This window comes from Anolis carolinensis, chromosome 4 (genome assembly GCF_035594765.1).
Source record: "Anolis carolinensis isolate JA03-04 chromosome 4, rAnoCar3.1.pri, whole genome shotgun sequence".
Classification (NCBI taxonomy): domain Eukaryota; kingdom Metazoa; phylum Chordata; class Lepidosauria; order Squamata; family Dactyloidae; genus Anolis; species Anolis carolinensis.
In genome coordinates this window covers 217,450,422-217,470,991 of record NC_085844.1, presented here as the reverse complement: position 1 = coordinate 217,470,991, position 20,570 = coordinate 217,450,422, and the positions used below count along the sequence as shown (strand labels likewise).

Below are 20,570 nucleotides of genomic sequence, written 5' to 3'. Positions count from 1 at the left end.
AAATAGTTGCAGCCAGATTGTGAACTTCCTTGTTGCAATGCCTCTACTGGCTGGTCTGCTTCTGAGCATATTTCAAAGAGTTGGTTCTGATATTTAAAGTCGTATATCATTTGGGACTATATTTCAATTTCTGAGCCCAGTAAAGTTGTTGTGACTGCGCCTTCGGGGATTATGGTTGATGGGGATGGAATTCGAAGAGGAAGAAAAAACCCTCGTGATGAGGGTTCACTGGAGGAGTTGCGCAGGAAGCGACTTAGAGAGCTATATGGGGGATCTTCTGAGGAAGATTCAGATGGGGAGGTGGATGCTGAGGAACAGGTGGTGGCTGGGGAAGCGGGCACTGAATGGGCACAGCCACCGGAGATGTCTGGGGATTTGGGGTCTATGGATACTTCTGAGCCTGGGGTTTCTGCAGGAGCTGATCCCAATTGGGATGCTTGGAGAAGGGAGGATGGTTCTTTAAGTGTTCATGGGGCTAAGTGTGGGCAGGATGATTGGGACTCCGACGAATTGCTAGGTACTCCAGATCCACGAGCTCTAACTGTGTGGAGCTCAGACTCTGAGTAGATTTGGGACACCTGGTGTTTGGGTGTGAGTGTTTGGTCACCCAGGAGGAAGGGGAATAAAATGGGAATGTTTGGCCACTGCACTTTGCGTGTGGCAAGGTGTTGCTGAGGCGCCATTGGGATCTCTGTGTTTCTATGAAGACTGGACTTGGACTATGATTTGAATGTGCTGTTATCACCTAGTGTCACGACCCAGGTTGCAAAGGCACCAATAACCAAACACAGAGGCCAGAATCTAACTAATATCTTTATTGAAGGAATATATAAAGTTAATAAAAACAAGTGTAGAAAATGGTCCAGAATTAGACCTTTCAGGAAAGGTCAAAATTAGTCCAAAGAAACAATGTCCAATATGAAATATTAAGGTCCAAAGTTGTAATCCAATAACCGAAACACTCACTTTGCCAAGCAAAGTGAGGGGAGATGACAAGGTCCTTTAGTCCATGAAACTGGAGCGAGGCTAGGAAATAACTTGATACTTGAAACAAGGCTTGAACGTGGAACAAGGTAACTAAGAACAAGAACAAGGTCCGTGGAATAACTTGGTAAAAATCCGTGAAACAAGGCAAGGATTGATCCTGGGAAACAAGGCAAGGTCCGTAGATAAACAAAGGCTGGGAAGCAAGGCGAAGGCTGGATAGCAAGGCAAGGCTTGAGCAGGAGCGAGGCTTGAATCGGAGCGCGCTGTCCAGACACAACTCGCTCCGTAGGCTGACGAATTGACTCCGCAAAGTTACTACGCGGGTAAAACACCTAAATAGAGTCTAACTTTCCCGCCGAAGCGGTTCTCTGGGAATCAGAACCGAAAGCTAACTCTGAGACCAGATGTGAGACTCCCCAAAGATTCTCACGAGAAGCAGTCTTAATTGGCCACATTCTTAGCTGCGATCCTCGCACTCCTGCGCGAAGCTGATTCCAAACTTCTCTGTTGTTTACAAAACTCCCGGCGCAAAAACACGGGAGAAGTAGGCTCTGGGCTTGTTTGACATACTTCTGGGAGACAACTTTCTTGCAGGTGCAAGGTTCCCAGATCAGCCTGGGAAAGATCTGGCTGAGAGGAATCCAGTTCAGACTGGGAAGGTAAAAAACCCAAGTTTTCATCTTCATCAGGAATTACAATGTCCTGAGCAGGACTACAAGGCCCATGGGTCATCACACTATCCCCCTCCTCAAGGCCCCTCCCAAACTGGGGCCCTCTCCCTGAGGCGCGAGGTCGCGGTTTGGTGGGATAGGTCTGATGGAAGCGACGGGTTAGATCAGGAGCATGGACTGTGGAGGCGTCTTCCCAAGAGCGTTCCTCAGGGCCAAAACCCACCCAGTCAATGAGATATTGTAGGCGGCGGCGGTGAAAGCGAGAATCCAAAATGTCCTCAACCTCGAACTCTTCCTCCCCATTCATCAAAACAGGAGGGGGGGCCGGTTGGTCTGTATCAGGTCGTACACCATCCGCCGGAAGGAGCAGGGAACGGTGAAACACTGGGTGAATGCGCATTGAACGCGGAAGTTGGAGTTTGAAAGTCACGGGGTTTAATTGCGCCACCACTGGATAGGGGCCAATGAAACGGGCATCTAACTTCCGGCAAGGGCGGTGGGAGGGCAGAAAACGAGTGGACAGGAAAACCCGATCTCCTACCTTGATTTCGGGGCCCGGCTGGCGATGTTTGTCAGCGTGGCGTTTATAGTCCTCCTTGGCTTGGTCCAGTTGCTGGAGCAAAAGTTGTTGCACCGCTGTGAGTTCCTGCAGCCAATCCTCTGCTGCGGGAACTTCTGAAGTTTCAATGACAGGGGGGAAGAAACGTGGATGGAAGCCGTAGTTTGCAAAGAACGGCGTTTCCTTTGTAGAAGCTTGAACTCCATTGTTGTAGGCAAACTCAGACAGTGGTAACAGAGAAGCCCAATTGTCCTGTTGGTAGTTTACGTAACAGCGAAGATACTGCTCCAAAGTGGCATTGGTGCGCTCCGTTTGCCCATCTGTTTGGGGATGATGAGCTGAAGATAAACGAGAGTCTATGCCCAATAGTTTTTGTAGTGCCTTCCAAAAACGAGAGGTGAATTGAGATCCACGGTCTGTGACTAAACTCTTGGGCAATCCATGTAATCTGAAAACATGTTGAAGAAATAGATCCGCAGTTTCTTTGGCCGTGGGGAGGCCTTCGCAGGGAATGAAATGGGCTAACTTGGTGAAAAGGTCCACCACCACTAAGATCGTGGTGAATCCACAGGAAGGTGGTAGATCAGTGATGAAATCCGCGGAAATTATTTCCCATGGGCGAGATGGGGTAGGAAGGGGGTGTAAAAGCCCTGAGGGCTTCTCCCTTCGTATCTTGGAGCGCTGGCATACTGGGCAGGTGTTGACATATTTTTCCACATCCTTGCGGATCTTGGGCCACCAAAAATCCCTTAGGATCAAATGCATAGTTTTAAATAGTCCGAAGTGTCCTGCTGGTTTGCAGTCATGACACAGGCGAAGCGCTTTTTCCCTGCCCGGTCCGGGTGGGATATAAACATGATTTCTATAGCAGAGTAGCCCATCTTTAAGCGAAAAGGGAAAATGCAGACCCTGGCGAAGTTGGTCCTGCGCCCAGGCATCTGCTTGTTGACTAGCCCTGATTTCTTGAGCACAGATGGGTCCTGGAGTAGGGGAAGTTGAACCAATGGGAATGGATTTGGTGTTCCCCACCGTGAGCGTGGCAAAGTTCTCGGGTTGTAGCAGTTGGGATTCAAAGGTCTCCTTGCGTCCTGCAGCGTATTCCGGTTTACGTGACAGGGCGTCTGCTTGCTTGGTTTGGGCTGGAGTCACATAATGGATCTGGAAGTTGAAACGTTCGAAGAATAAAGCCCAACGTTGCTGTCTCTGATTTAGTTTGCGGGCAGTTCTTAGATGTTCTAGATTACGATGATCAGTGTGGACTTCAATGGGAAATTTGGCCCCTTCTAGCCAATGTCTCCAAGTTTCAAAGGCTGCCTTGATGGCCAGTAGTTCTTTTTCCCAAATGGTGTAATTTCTCTCTGGTGTGGTTAGTTGACGAGAGTAAAAGGCACAGGGATGGAGGTGATCTCCCACCGGTTGTAAGAGTACAGCCCCAATTGCCACATCAGAGGCGTCCGCTTGCACAACAAAAGGGGTTCCAGGATTTGGGTGCTGTAGAATTGGCTGGGAGGTGAATAGTTTCTTTAGTTGCTGGAACCCTTTCTCTGCTTGATCAGTCCAGCGGAAAGGCTGCTTTCCACGGATGCAGCTAGTGATGGGGTCGGACCAGCGGGCAAAATCTGGAATGAACTTGCGGTAATAGTTCGCGAACCCCAAGAAACGCTGCACCTCTTTCTTGTTAGTTGGCGCCCGCCATTCCAATACTGCTGAAACCTTGGCTGGATCCATGGAAAGCCCTAGAGGCGAGATGCGGTAACCAAGGAAATCTACCTCTTGTAGATCAAAGGCGCATTTTTCCAGCTTGGCATAAAGTCCATGATCCCGCAATCGTTGTAACACCATTTTGACGTGGTTCTCATGTTCTGATTGTGATCTGGAAAACACCAAAAAATCGTCCAGGTAGATTATCAAGAACCTGTCTAGATAGTCCTGAAAAATGTCATTGACAAAATGCTGGAACGTTGCGGGGGCTCCGCATAAACCGAAATTCATAACTCGGGACTCAAATAATCCGAATTTGGTCTGGAAGGCGGTCTTCCACTCGTCCCCTTCCCTGATGCGAACTAAGTTGTAAGCCCCCCGAAGATCCAGTTTGGTGTAAACCTTGGCTCCTCGAAGCCGATCCAGTAGATCCGAGATTAGGGGCAGGGGATAGCTGTTCCGCTTGGTGATATTGTTCAATGCTCTGTAGTCCACCACCAAGCGTAGTTCCCCTGACTTTTTCTTCACAAACATCACTGGGGAGGCGGCTGGGGATTGAGAGGGTCTGATGAATCCCTTGCGAAGGTTTGTCTCTAGGAATTCCCTGAGAGCTTCTTGCTCTGGTTCAGTCAGGGAGTAGAGATGCCCTCGCGGGATCGGGGCCCCCTCCACCAAGTCAATGGCACAATCATAAGGTCTATGTGGGGGTAATTTTTCGGCTTCTTTCTCATTGAATACATCCCAATACTCGGAGTACTTCTTTGGCAAGGTGATGATGGGTTCGGTGTCTGTGGCATGGCATACCTTGGCTACGAGGCAATGGTTTTGGCAGTACGGTGAAGCAAACTGCAGTTCTCTGTTGGACCAGGATATGTTAGGGTCGTGGAGAGTCAGCCATGGAATTCCCAAAATCACAGGGAAATGGGGAACCTCGGTGACAAAGAAGGAAATCTCTTCCATATGTTCCCTTATCCACATCCTGGTGGGTTCCGACCACTGACTTACGGGGCCCGTCTTGAGGGGGCGGCCGTCTATGGCTTGCACCACACGGGCATTCTTGAAATCATGATATTGTAATCCCAGAGAGTCGGCATACTCTCTATCGATGAAATTGTTGGTAGCTCCAGAGTCTATCATAGCGTGGATCATGACGGGTCCCCTTTTTGCTGACCATAAAGTGACCACGAGAAGGAACAGGACCCCGGTTGGCGGCTCTTGGATGGATTTTTTGACCGGGTTGGCGAGCCTCTCTACACCCGGTCGTTGGCTTCCCCCGCCGGCTGTGTGCCAGTCGGCTCAGACGCCTTCGTCTCCGTGGAGGACGCCGCCGCAAGACGGGCGGCCGGCTTCCCTTTGGCTGGGCACTCTCTGGCGAAGTGGCCCCCGTTCCCGCAGTACCAGCAGAGGTTTAAGCGTTGACGACGGGCCTTCTCGGCGGCATCTAGTCTGGGACGCACATTGCCCAACTGCATCGGCACCTCCTCGCCTCCTCTGGGGTATGGGGTTGGCGGTGGGGGTCTCCACACTGGTCGTGGCTGAACGCTGGCGGGAGCGGGGGGTTTTGCCCCGGCTCTACTGCCCTGGCCTCGAACCCACTGTTTCCTGTTGGCAATCATGACTTCAGCCCGTAAACATTGATCAATGAGTGCCTCGAGGGTCTGGGGAGGGTCCACCTTGGAGATTTCTTCCAGCATTTCAATGTTGAGACCCTCCCGGAATTGTCCTCTGAGGGCTACATCGTTCCAGCCGGTGTTGTGGGCCAGCACTCGGAACTCGGCTATATACTGAGACATAGGTCTGTCTCCTTGGAAAAGGCGACGGAGTTTGTGACCGGCTGCCTCCAAATTGTCCTCGATTCCCCAAGTCTCCTTGAGGTGGTCCAAGAAGTGTTGCGCTGATCTTAGGTGTGGAGAGGCTTGGTCGTACAGTGCCGTCGCCCAATTGGCCGCTGGCCCGTCTAGAAGACTGTAAACCCACGCCACTTTGATGTCTTCTTGGGGAAACTCGGCATCTCGGGCCTCTAGATAAGCTTGACATTGGCGACGGAAAACATGAACCTTAGAAGCTTCTCCAGTAAACTTGGTGGGCAACGCCATGGCCGGGAGGCGGACTCCGCGCTCCCGCAAGCCCTTTATTTCTCCATCCTGGGCGTTGAGTCTGTCGCGGATGCGATCCACCTCTTCCTTGTCGATGGTGTAGGTAATCGGCTGGCCGCTCGGCCCAGGTACGACTCCGGTGGACATTCTGGCCGAGGTTAATTGGTGCTTAGGGTGGCGGAGTCAAACTGTCACGACCCAGGTTGCAAAGGCACCAATAACCAAACACAGAGGCCAGAATCTAACTAATATCTTTATTGAAGGAATATATAAAGTTAATAAAAACAAGTGTAGAAAATGGTCCAGAATTAGACCTTTCAGGAAAGGTCAAAATTAGTCCAAAGAAACAATGTCCAATATGAAATATTAAGGTCCAAAGTTGTAATCCAATAACCGAAACACTCACTTTGCCAAGCAAAGTGAGGGGAGATGACAAGGTCCTTTAGTCCATGAAACTGGAGCGAGGCTAGGAAATAACTTGATACTTGAAACAAGGCTTGAACGTGGAACAAGGTAACTAAGAACAAGAACAAGGTCCGTGGAATAACTTGGTAAAAATCCGTGAAACAAGGCAAGGATTGATCCTGGGAAACAAGGCAAGGTCCGTAGATAAACAAAGGCTGGGAAGCAAGGCGAAGGCTGGATAGCAAGGCAAGGCTTGAGCAGGAGCGAGGCTTGAATCGGAGCGCGCTGTCCAGACACAACTCGCTCCGTAGGCTGACGAATTGACTCCGCAAAGTTACTACGCGGGTAAAACACCTAAATAGAGTCTAACTTTCCCGCCGAAGCGGTTCTCTGGGAATCAGAACCGAAAGCTAACTCTGAGACCAGATGTGAGACTCCCCAAAGATTCTCACGAGAAGCAGTCTTAATTGGCCACATTCTTAGCTGCGATCCTCGCACTCCTGCGCGAAGCTGATTCCAAACTTCTCTGTTGTTTACAAAACTCCCGGCGCAAAAACACGGGAGAAGTAGGCTCTGGGCTTGTTTGACATACTTCTGGGAGACAACTTTCTTGCAGGTGCAAGGTTCCCAGATCAGCCTGGGAAAGATCTGGCTGAGAGGAATCCAGTTCAGACTGGGAAGGTAAAAAACCCAAGTTTTCATCTTCATCAGGAATTACAATGTCCTGAGCAGGACTACAAGGCCCATGGGTCATCACACCTAGCTTGGCTCTCGCTGTGTCTTATCGTGGACCTGTTTTGGATGACTGCACCCTCTTCAGACCTTGGATCGGAATTTGACCTTGCTACTGCCTTCGCCCTGTGATTGATGACTACTATCGGCTTTTGACTCCTGGCTTGCTCTTTGGACACCGCTGTTATCTCCTGACCTGACCTTGGAATCCCGGACGACGTCTTTTCACCATCCTTTTGGAGCCTTCGGCTTTATCCACATTGTGGAAGCAGTCTACTGCATTCTTAGTTTGTTTGTTTGTTTCCTGACCAATTTGGTGTTTTCTTTTGGGAACTGTTCCTTTGAATACTACAGAGCCGGCTGACAGGGCTTGGACTCAGAAAGTGCAGTTTGCACTAAGTTTGTTTAGCTTTGTTTTTACCTGCTTGTGTTGCTGAATTATATTTTTGTTTGAACTGCTCTTGAAGCACTGATAGTGAAGTGTTTCAAGGTTTTTTCTGTGTTAACATTACTTTTTGGCTTATCTGCTGAATAAACTCTATTTTTGTTCGCTAATTGGCGTCTGACTCTTGACAAAAGTTCTAAGATCTTTTGGACAGGCCCATCACCTTCTCAAGCTTTTTTGGTAGAAAGAAGGGAGAGGGCTTTCTTGGTGGCTGCTCCCAAACATTTGAACTCCCTCTCTAGTTGCTCTCTTTCTGTCTGCAGTTGTAACATTTGTATGCAATTACAGTTTTTTTAAAAAACTGACTGTGGTTGGGTTTTAATTGTGTTTTTGTTTTAAAGTTGGCCTTTTAACTGAATGTTAATATTTTTAATGCTTAATGTTTTACCTTTCTACATTGTTGAATCACTTTTAAAACAACTTATATTTATATTTTTATTAGTGATCTTGTTTAGTTTTAATCTGCATGATTTTAAATATGTATTGACCACATTGAGCCACATTATTTGGTGAAGAGAAGGATATACATGGATAAAATAAAATAAAATAAAATAAAAGTACCCTTCTAGGCAATCTGGAATCTTATTGGCAATTTTATCTAAAGTAGACCTTCTGACTCAGTTGTTAAATGGCAAGCCTGTCCTTATGAAAATCTCACTAATTTAATCGGTCTGCTCTAATTGCACCAGGAATAGAGTATGGTCCATATTTTAGTGGTTCATTTTAAAGTCCTTCTTAAACGCATTCTTTAAGAAAAAGTATCAATTGTAAATTTATTTTATTTAAATTTTTAAATTTAAATTTAATAGTATATGTACTGGATTTTTTCAGTATATATGTGGTTGTTGTTTTAAAACATATTTGGCTCATTAACTCATTAGTCAATTAAAATCCAGCAAATCAATCAATTCTTTAATCAGTTGATAGCACTGAGAAATAGAAAAATGATTGCTTGGTATGGCATTTGGGTATTTGTTCTCTTCTTTGTGTCCCCCCTTCTTATTATTGTAGTGTATGTCTCATTAAAACTCAATAAAATATCTATTTTTAAAAGGCTGCAAATCAATCAGTTCTTTAATCAGCTGATTGCTCTGATATAAACTGTGGCTTTTGATTGTAAATAGGCTTGATCGATCCACGAAAAATTTGATTCTAAACTCGTTTCAAAACTAGAGGGGGGCAGCTTTTCGTTTCTGATGGTATTTCCGAATTTGGCCCCCCAAAAAATTCGAAATTAACGAAAATTCGTTATTTTCTAAATTAATTCGTTAATGGCGGACGCGCATGCGCAATTCCCAAAAACAGCACAGAGGGAGAGGACTTTACAGGACTCTCCCACCCTCATTTTTTGAGTGATCTTCTTCCAACTTGGTACAGTGGTAGAACACATTTAACACTGATAGCTCACCAAAATTTGGAACGTTTCCCTTATACTCTGATTTTTGGCGAATTTTCATAGCTTTTATAATAAACCATTTTTTAATAATTGCAGAAATCTGTTCCTGGTTTGAAAGTCTTATTTCCTGTTAAATTGGGTTGTCTTTACTGTGAAAGTCATTGTTCTACTTCAGAAACTTTGTTTTTGTGGCTGAAACTTTGTTAAATTGGTGTGTGTGTGATATATACTGTGTATATAGTCCCTGCATAATGTGTGTGTGTGTGTGTGTGTGTATATAGGTAAAGGTAAAGGTATCCCTTGACGTTAAGTTCAGTCATGTCTGACTCTGGGGGTTGGTGCTCATCTCCATTTCTAAGCCCAAGAGCCAGTGTTGTCCATAGACAACTCCAAGGTCATGTGGCCGGCATGACTACATGGAGTGCCATTACCTTCCCGCCAGAGCGGTACCTATTGATCTACTCACATTGGCATGTTTTCAAGCTGCTAGGTTGGCAGAAGCTGGAGCTAACAGCGGGCACTCACTCTGCTCCCGGGATTTGAACCTGGGACCTTTCGGTCTGCAAGTTCAGCAGCTCAGTGCTTTAACACACTTCGCCATCGGGGCTCATGTATATATAATATACATACACATACACACAATGTGGAGAATATGTGGAAAGGTAGATAGATAAGTTGGGAGCCACAGCGAAGGCACCTTCCTGGGAGCAAGGTCTAATAATAATAATAATAATAATAATAATAATAATAATAATAATAATAATAATAAATCCCTTACAATATCCAAGATGGCTCACTGCTACAGAATCTTGGGAGGTTTAGTTTGATATGGTACCATTATTGGCAGAGAAAGCTAAGCTGTAGGAGTTGAAATCCAATCATTTATCCTCCCTATAGAATCAATTTTATATGCATTTTTAGCTACAGAAAAGCTAAAATCAGGACAGTAAAAGAACAACACCCAGAAAATGGGAATTCCAGACAGGAAACAATCAGGGCCAGCTAATACCTCCCAACAAAGGATTCCCCCAGGTAGGAAGCAGCCAGGCTTTGAAGCTGCAAGGCTATTCAATGCTAATCAAGGTGACCAATTGCAACATTCACACTTGCCTCCCACAGACAAGAGTTCTTTCTCCCACCCTGGACCTTCCACAGATATATAAACCCCACTTGCCTAGCTTCGCACAGACGTCAAAACCTCACCGCCGGGCCCCTCTCTGTCTCTCTCGGTCTCTCCATTCCCGGCTCCATCCGCCGCCTTCCCGCCTCACAGAGAGACACCAGGCCTGAGCTGAGGCGAGGTGGCGGCGGCGGCCATTTCCCCCCTCCGTCTTCCTCCTCCTCCTCGGCCTCCTTCCCCCTCGCCCCCTCCCATTGGCTGAGCCCGTGACGCCCCTTTTGCTGAGGGGCAAAAGGAAAGGGCCTGAATGGTGGGAGTTTGGGTGATTTGCAAAAGCTTTTTTTTCCTAACGAAAAAAACGACGACATAACGAAAAACGGCCTCTCGCGATTCGAAACCGCGATATCCAGACGTGTGGACAACCAATGCTTCAAAATTGCTTCAAAACAAACGAAAATAACGAATTAATAACGGTTAACGGGGAAAACGAATTATTTGAGCAAGCCTAATTGTAAATTCTCCCATGCTTTTTTATTTTAGAAAAATGTACAGCATTGTTTCATTTTTAAATTGCTGTGACAATTCACATTACTTCTTGGAGGGGTTCCCACTTGTTTCCACACTATCAATTTTACACTTTAAATCGTTCTGGCTCTCTTGAAGTATGTATAGCTGGAGACACAAATAATTCTGTGTGATGATGCTGTAAATATGCCACTATGGATGCCGAATGACCATTCACAATGTCCGATACACACCATGCCTGAATATTATTATTTAGAATAATAACTTTATTCCCTCAATTTCACTTTTATATGCCTATTTTTTAAATTGAATGTTAGCCTCAGGATGCTTTAAAGAACCCAATCCAATGAATCTAATCAGACATAGGATTCACTTTCTCTCTTTTTTCAATGCTTCTGGAGATGCAACTCAACATGGGTCCACTTAGAAGCAAATCCCTATTGACTGCTGTAAATTAGAAAGAGGATTGATGTCAATCTTGGTGGAATAGAGGGTGAGAAAAAGAGAGGACAGTAATTTTTTATTTAAAAAATCTGCTTTGGATAGAAATAATAATAATATAGAGCTACAAAAATTAAGCTACGTTTACTTGGTTGGTCCTTATTTTCTCCTGAAATTAAGATGCATCTATACTGTAGATTTTTTTCATGTCAGGAGCGACTTGAGAAACTGCAAGTCACTTCTGCTGTGAGAGAATTGGCCATTTGCAAGGACGTTGCCCAGGGGACGCCTAGATGTTTTTGATGTTTTTACCATCCTTGTGGGAGGCTTCTCTCATGTCCCCGCATGGAACTGGAGCTTATAGAGGGAGCTCATCCTCACTCTCCCCGGGTTGGATTCGAACCGGCAAGCTTCAGGTCAGCAACCCAACCTTCAAATCATCAGTCCTGCCAGCACAAGGGTTTAACCCACTGCACCACTGGGGGCTCCTACATTAACTGCCATGGCTCAATGCTATTAAATTGTGGGAGTTGTCATTTGGTGAGGTACCAGCATTCTTTTTCAGAGAAGGCTAAAAACCTGATTCCCTGTTGTTAATCATTCAGTCGTTTCCAACTACTTTGTGACCTCATGGAGCAGCCCCCTGTCAGCCCTGACACCCCCAGTTTCTTCAAGGTCAAGCCAGTCGTTTCAAGGATACCATCCATCCATCTTGTCCTTGGCTGACCCCTCTTCCTTTTTCCTTCCATTTTCCCCAGCATCATTCTCTTCTTTAAGCTTTTCCTGTCTTTTCATTATGTGGCCAAAGTACTTCATCTTTGCCTCTAATATCCAGTGATCAGCTGGGCATTATTTCCTGGAGTATGGACTGGTTTGATCTTCTTGTGGTCCAAGGCACTTTCAGAAATTTCCTCTAACACCACAGTTCAAAAGTGTCTATCTTCCTTTGCTTAGCCTTCCTTATGGTCCAGCCAGGCCTGTAGCGAGGGGGGAGGGGGGTTAGGGGTTCAACCCCCCCCCCCGAAATTTTCAAAACCTCTCCCGAAATTTTTTTCTGGCTACGGCCCTGGGTCCAGCTCTCACATCCATACATTACTATGGTGAATACCATTGCTTTAACTATGCAGACCTTCGTTGCCAGTGTAATGTCTCTACTCTTCACTATTTTATCGAGGTTGGCCATTGCTCTCCCCAAGAAGTAGATGTCTTTTGATTTCCTGGCTGCAGTCTGCATCTGCAGTGATCTTCACACCTAGAAATATAAAGTCTGTCACTGCCTCCACGTTTTCTCCCTCTATTTGCCAGTTATCAATCAGTCTGGTTGCCATAATCTTGGTTTTCTTGATGTTTAACTGCAACCCAGATTTTGCACTTTCTTTTTTCACCTTGGTGATAAAGTTCCTCAGCTCCTCCTCACTTTCAGCCATCAAAGTGGTATCATCTGTATATCTAAGATTGTTAATGTTTCTTCCAGAAATTTTAACTCCAGCCTTGGATTTGTCAAGCTCCACACGTCGCATGATGTCTTCTCATACAAGTTCAATAGGTAGGGTGAGAGGATACAGCCCTGACATAATCCTTTCCCAATCTTGATCCAGTCTGTTGTTCTGTGGTCTGTTCTGACTGTTGCTACTTGGTCGCTATACAGACCCCTCAGGAGACAGATAAGGTGACTTGGTATCCTAATACCACCAAGAATTTTCCACAGTTTATTATGATCCACACAATCAAAGGCTTTAGAATTCCCTAATTCCCTCACATTAATCTATGGCAGTTAAGATGAATTGGTTCCACAGTATAGTTGCACCATTGAGGTGCTGTTGTTTCTGTATAATGAGCCTCATGGTGGGAAAAGAGCCAGAAAATGTGGCCATCATATGCGGAAGCAGGGAATGAGAAAAGACAGTACTTTGCTAATAATGCCACATGTCATGAATATGGGAAAGCAAAACAAAGCAGTGCTTATGGAAATTACTGAAAAACACATCCCACAGAAGAACAGAAGTGGGAACAAATTAAATTGTCAAACCTTATATCACCAGGAAAAGATTGCAGGCATTCATGGGAGTGTTTACTTATTGTCTCTGCTTACATGTGCACATTTAAAATTTTAAAGCAGAAGGAATAGCTATTATCAGCAGCTATCCTCGCAGACGGCCAATTCTCTCACACCAGAAATGACTTGCAGTTTCTATTAGCCTGATTTCCCCACTATATGGATTAATCTGTTGAAAGTGTTGGATCCTATCATGGTGCTTCTCAGTCACCATGTAAAAGATAAAATTATAAACTGAGAATACTATGTAGTTCATGCAGGAGGAAAAAGAATATCAGATGAAGGGTGCAAGTGAAAGGTGATTAGCAATCAATATTTTCTTCTTGGTGTGGGAGAAATGACCTAATTGCTTCCAGATTAATGGGGAGAAATCAACAAAAATTCATACCTTGCTCTAATGTCAATACCAGGTTATTGGCCTTTCCCATTATTTCCCATCTTTATCTGTGACTTGACAAGGATAATTTCTGAGATGGGCCTCAAATTCTCCATCTCACAAAAACTGTGGCTTTCATTCATGGCACAATTGAGGCCTAATCTACACTGCCATATAATGCAGTTTGAAACTAGATTACATATTTATGCTCATTTTAAACTCATATAATGCAGTTTAACTGCATTGAACTGCATTATGTGCATCTACACTGATCATAGAAAGCAGTTTCAAATGGCAATATATGGCAGCGTAGATGGGGCCTAAGCTACCCAATGCTTCTCTATGGCACAGGAAGATTTCTTCTTGAAGAGCCTGTAAGAGACAATTGTAATACTAAACATCCCTATAAGAAATCTCCACAGAAATAGATCTATGTAAGCAGGGCCGGCCGGAGAAAATGTAAAATATTAAGCGGGGGTGGGGAAAAGTGCCCCCCCTGCTGGCGCCGCGGGAGGCGTGGCCATGTGTCGCGGGAGGCACATGGCCACGCCTCCCGCAGTGCCGGCGGGCCCCGCCTCCCGCACCCTGGCCCTGCCTCCCGCCCAGCGTCCCCTGGCCCCGCCTCCTACGCAGCGTGGGAGGCGGGGTCAGGGCTAGTAGGAGGCGGGGCCAGGGCAAGCTGGGCGGGAGGCAGGGCACTGCCCTGACGGTGCCCCGCCTCCCGCCCAGTGCGCACAGCTCAGATCGCCCAAATCGGCCTAAGTTGCCAAAGTTGCCAGCCGATCTGCGCCTGTGTCCAGCAACTTCAGTGCTTTGCAGTTTGGCGCGGCGCGGCGGCACGGCGGCAGCGGCGGCGCTATGGGGCACTGTCGAGGCGTCCACAGCACCCCCTAGCAACGTGCGCCCGAGGCCGCAGCTTAACCAGCCTCATAGGTTAAATCGGCCCTGTATGTAAGTTGTGGATATGAATAGCATGAAACCTGGAGTGGAATCCAGTGGAATCTTTCAACTGACAGAACGGCTTCTATCCACAGAATGTGTATATACCTACAATCTTCTTGCCATCTTCTGCACATCTTTAGCATTGGCTCTGGATGATTGGGGGATCCCCTGGAGTCAAATTGACCAATTCATGTAATATTGAATTCTGCCGCTATTTGTTATTTAGCCAATTTTTCAGGAGGTATCATCCAATTTTTCTTGTACTGTGGAAATCATATGGCAAAGCCTTATAGCAGGTGTTGACAAAATACAGTCATTCAGATGTGACTGAATAGCAACTCAGATTATGCCTTACTATTCACTGTACTGCAGTGCTTAGAGCTACTGGGAGAAGTCTGATCTGGAGGTCAGTACTTTGTCCACTCTTGCCATATAACAATGTTTATGGAAAAATGTCTGCTCTAAAACTATTTTACAGAAACTTTGGAAGGTAGGAATCCTTATGGAGGGATACTAGAGAAAGATGTGAGGAGGATGTCTTACCTAATGTCTGCCCAGCAAGTATTCTTCCATTCTCTCCCAGGACAGCAGCCCGTGCATGCCTTTCATTGGAGTACTGTACAAATGCATAGCCCTTGTGAACGGAACAGCCCACCACTCTTCCATATTTAGAGAAGATGGTCTCTACATCTGACTTCTTGACCACTGCTGTGTTGAGGTTCCCAATGAATACTCTGGAATTGATGGACTTGGGGTCATTCTTGTTTGTGATGTTACTCGTCTGCACTTTCAATGACATCTTGACACCTGAATGAACAAGATAGGAAAGGTCAGGAAGGTACAAGTATAATATGGAAAATATTCTTATTGTGTGTGTAAGAGAGAGAAATGGAAGCAACGGTGAGCACATGAAATGTAAACAAAGATAACCCATCAGCAACCTGAAGAGAATTGAGTGGATTTGGCACTAATGAAAATGATGGTAATTTCTATTTATAAGTCAGTTATGACTCATCCAAAAACGAATTGTTACAGAACCAGAGAAATAACCATTTTGTGGCATCCTATAAACATAGAATCATAGTGTTGGAAGGGGCCGCTGGGGACATTTACTTCAGTCCTCTATGCACAACTAAATGCCTCCCCAATCTGTATATGAAAGCCTCCACCCTCTAAGGCAGTTTATTTACTGTTGAATCTTATAAAAATCTGCCATCAAAATTTTTGGCTTCATTGCTGTTTAAAGTATATATCAGTTTCTAGAAATTTCTAGAAATTGTCTAAAAATTACACATTGTCTTGGCAGCGAAGCAAAGCAAAAGACAGGAAAAAAGGACAAAGGAGCAGGTGGATATAGATGATCTTTTTTCACCTATACCAAAGAATGCAACAGTGTGAGACCTCTGGAATATGGAGAGAGCTTCTTACACTATTCAATCCCTGACTCAGTCAAATTATCGTAACTGGCCATTTTGAGCCCTAACACAGAAAATTTCCATGGAAATGTAGTGTCACCAGCAGTAAATATGTAAAAATCTTCATTAGCATCAGTTAATAACAGAATTTGTAAAGAGAATGTGCATGCTAGACTTAGGCATCCATTCACCACCTTTGCCATGCCTCTTCCTATACTCATTCTTCTTTAGATCACAGATGATAAGTGGCCAAAGAAAAGTGTCAGTTGTGCCCTCTATGATTTTTACTACCCTTCCCCAAGTATGTTTTAAGCTGGGCGGGGGATAGGGATTTTTCAAAAAGGGAAGTGACTATTTGGTTACTTATAGTATTGAAAAAAGGTGCTTGAAGGTCTAAAAGAGACTAATTCCTATGACATGTGTGTGTTTGTGTATGCATATATGAGTTGGGAGGAAGTGTAGGGTGAGTGTCACCATCCATGGCCCCAGGAGGCACATGATACTTTTGGACTTCAAGACCTCCCTCTTGTATATCTTTAAAAAAGAATTTTGCTTAATAAAATTGAGTTCTAATCAAGAAAGGATACAAAGATTTAATTCCTGAGATTGTTGGACATTGTTGATGCCCAATAACTGTTTAGCACATTTAGCCTGACTTCTTGACAAAGGCTGTCTGATAAGGAAGACCCTACCAACGGTAGTGCTATTATCAACAAAGCTCTTGCCTCACAGGGGTATGCACTACCATGAACAGGTGGTATCAAGTTGGTGCACTTGATGAATCCTTGCTCTGTTTTTGGGAGACCGCAATAAAAAATAGTCACTGAACTCAGTTCTCACTTAGGAAAGTTCCCATTTCTTAGGTCAGAACAGGAAAGTGGCAGTGGAGGGAATTCATCAAATAACTTCTCCTTTCCTTATCAACCAAACCAACTCAGCTAAAGGTTGCTTCCTGAGGAGGTGAAGAAGGTGTTTAACACTCTCAGTATGCCTCTTTGTACCAATTCTCCCTGTCTTCCTTTGGAGTCTGTGTATCTAGGACCAAGGTCTTTGATGTTTTTCCCCTCCCATATAAGCATCCCTTGCATGTCACATTCATGCTGATTGGCAGTATAGCCCACATGTTTTTCTTTTCACACAGTTCAAGTATTTCCCCAAGCAATTACAGCAGTAACTTGCATAGTGGAGAGATCCTGTTTTCTAGTGTGATGACTCATGGGCCTTGTAGTCCTGTTCCTAGTAATATTGTGGCAGACGAAGAGGAAAACATGGGATTTTCGCCGGTTCAGCCAGAGCCGGAGCCTCTCCACCTGGAGGATGTTTGCCCTCAAGAATTCAGCCAAACAGGCCTTGGGCAGAACTCCCCCCCGTTTTCCCGGAGGGACAATTATACTAGAGATAGAGGAGTCAGAGAGGCTAATCGCCGGAGCCTGAGAATCGCTGCCAAACAACTAGCTGATTAGGTCTGCTTCCCTTGGGAAATTCTAAGGAGTCATGCATCTGGACAGAGTTGGGTTTCGCTTCTCGTTCTCTAGGGAAAGTGTTCTGTTGGCGGGAAAACGAGACCCAATATAGGTGTTTGTCGCTAGGGGAACTTTGCGGAGTCAATTGATCAGCTTGAGGAGAGAGATCGTGTGTGGACTTCGTAACCCCAGTTCCTTGCTTCCCGGATCAAGTTTCAAGCCTGCCTTGTTTCACGTTTTGCCACGGACCTTGTTTCATGCTTCAATGTTTGCCTCGTTTCAAGTCTTTGATCTAGCCAAGAATCAAGTTTATTTTCCAGCCTTGTTGTCAAGCTACATTGGACTTTAAAGACTCTGTCATTTCCCCACACTATTGCTTGGCAAAGTGTGTGTTTCGGTCAAGTGGATTAAAACTTTGAACTCTAATATCTTATGTTGGACAATACATTTCTGGACTATATTTGACCTCATCTGAAAGGTCTGCTTCTGAACTATATTCTTCACTTGTTTTTATTGACTTTATATATTTCTTTAATAAAGATATTAGATAGATTCTGGCCTCTGTGTAAGGTTATTGGTGCTCTGCAGCCTGGGTCCTAGGACATCTAGGAAGATGGCCGAACACTAGTTTCAATATTCAGAGCCGTTGTTGGCTTTGGAATTCCACTAGGCATGTCAAATTCACCTTTCCACTGCTCTTGGGCCTTATGAATCATTCATGCTCTCAGATCAATCTGAATAGATTTGTACTCTGCATACACAATCCAAACAGAGCACGGAGTCAGACTAGCGCCTGTTTTCATTCCCACAATGTAATGTCAACACAACATAGTGTCATTGAGCTCAGCTCCCAGTTGGTAGTTTGAAAAATCAGACTGGTTAAGCTATTCATCGTTCGCTTTTGGTGATCTTTGGCCGAACACCCCCCCAAATCAAAGTGCTACATGGGCCGTATTTATGCGTGGCTATGAGAAGGTGCAAAGGACAATGTGTTCTAGTAAGATAGGAAATATGTACAATTTTGTCTGATATATTCCAATGAAAAACTTTGTTTTGCTACTTCAGAGCAAGGCTGCATTTAGTGGGACCTATTTCCAAGTAAGCATGTATAGAATCACAGTGCACAATAGTTTTTAAAGCAATAACAACATGGTGGTTGGTTTTCCTATTATTTCTTCCTTTGTTCTTTCCCTTCCATTCATTTTGGAATAAGCATGATTGCAACATCATTCCATGGACTATACTAACCAGAAAATGTGATACATAAATGGGGAACTTGGAAAAGTTATTGGCTAGGAATTGTAATCCTAAGTATTTTTCATGCTTTCCATACATGGCATGTTGCACAGCACAACTGTAGCCTCTGTTTTGCTAGCTATGAATCATCCCAAATTATATGCTTTTGGTGCATTTTCCCATTTGGCTGTTTTGAAACTCTCAAGTCAGAATAAAGTGGCTCTGCAGCCAGCCAGCCAGCCAGCCAGCTGGTGTTTATAGTTACTACTTTAGGTCACAACTAGAAAAAACAAACAGAATATCAGATTTATTTGTCATATAGCTGGGAAAGTTGAAAATTGACTCAATCTATTTTCTTTTTGCAAAGCAATGACTATATTCATAGCTGAAGAAAAGTGTAGAAGACTGATACTCTGGCTTGGTGCTTTTTCAACCACCCCACAATGCACCAGAGATTGTTAGCACATTGTGCACATTAGCTATAACTGCTTCTTTCTTTCCCAGAGGTTCTCCAGGAACTGGTAGCTGGTGGCTTGTAGACAGGGACTGGTCTATAGACTACCTCTTTGAGTAGTGGGTATAGAAAACTACCTTTTTTGTATGTCAAGTCATTGTTCTACCCAGTCCAGTATTCTCAGCTCTGACTGGCAGAGGTTCTGCAGGGTCTCTAATAGGATTCTTTTCTAATACTACCTGGAAAACCCATCCAACTATTAATTTTATCTTGTATAACTTCTCAAATCAGATGTGTTGGAGAGAGCTATCTTAAGCTACTTTACAATATGCCAGGGACTGTTAATGTATCATGCTCACAGGCCACCATTTTCAGTAGTACCAGTCTAGCAGTCTTGAAGAAAAATATATATTTCGTAATGGTTTCAGGGGTGGATTGAAGGAAGACTGTGGCTGTGAGGAGGTTTCATATGCTTTTATCGGTCTATGATGTGAATACCAAAAATTGAAGAACATGCATAGTTAGTCATATGCACTGGCCAATACATAAGATGAAGATGAAGCTTTCATGAGATGTTTCCATCCTTTCCCCTAATTCATTTGCACCTTTTTAAAGTTTAAAATTAAGTTTCAATTTATATCTTAAATTATTATTAAAACCATATTCAAATGTAAATTATATTTCAGTAAGTACTTATGAACACATTTCCCTACAAAATACATATTTCTAATGGAATTATCTCCCAAAAGAGGGGTCCCAAACATAGCTATTCCATTAAAAAATTACATGTGATTCCATTCAACAACATTCCAACCTACACGACTTTGAAAAGTGGGTACCGAGAAGCCTGTTCATATCAGCATTTGCATAAATCAAATCCTTCAAGTATCCTTGCAACCCTTGTTATTTTATTCCTTGTTCCTGATGGTTTTTCTCATCACTGTCTTATTTCATTTAGCTAGGTCCCAACTTTTCTTAAGAAAAGCCATCAACTCTTAACAAAGAAACTGTCTGTATGCACCAGCAAGTCATGGATGTTCTACCCTTTTCTATTTTGAGTGGGGCTTCATCGATTCTTTTTCACAGCAGGGCTGCATTAGGTGCCATGTTCTCATTACAAACTCTATTTGAACATTGAGTTATCATTGAATTTCAGCATCTGATATGTCTTCATTCAGTCTTGTCATCCCTGTTCGCATGACAAGCTGAAAGAGAAGTGTGGAAGGGAGTTATTTCTCACACCGGGAATGCCAGTTTTCATCAAGCTTTGACCTGATTGATAGCAAAAAACCCTCTGGCCACTTGTTAAAAGCCCTAGTAAATCTGCTGGTTTCTATTCCATTGCACCCCATCAATGAATTATAGTTCACCACAGTAAAAACATCACCTTGTTTCTCTCAAAGGCTGTAGAAGGAATGCCCTCAGCTCCCTAATAGCAGCTGAAAGCTAATATTACATCATTGGTAATATTGTCAACATACAAAGGTTCACTGCTGACGGATTGAAAGTTTGTTGTTAGGGAGAAAGCCACAGCAAGGACACATCTTACA

At 44.4% G+C, this 20,570-nt stretch overlaps 1 protein-coding gene across 3 annotated transcripts in view; it reads right to left on the bottom strand.

Moving 5' to 3' along the window:
* Positions 1 to 20,570, bottom strand: part of raly (RALY heterogeneous nuclear ribonucleoprotein) — a 305,333-nt gene that overhangs the window by 37,176 nt on the left and 247,587 nt on the right. For all 3 annotated transcript variants that reach the window (XM_062978807.1, XM_008110000.3, XM_062978806.1), the window contains one exon: positions 14,996 to 15,259. In XM_062978807.1, coding sequence (XP_062834877.1) covers positions 14,996 to 15,251 — 256 coding nt within the window. In that variant the 5' untranslated portion in view covers positions 15,252 to 15,259. The remainder of the gene's footprint in view (positions 1 to 14,995; positions 15,260 to 20,570) is intronic.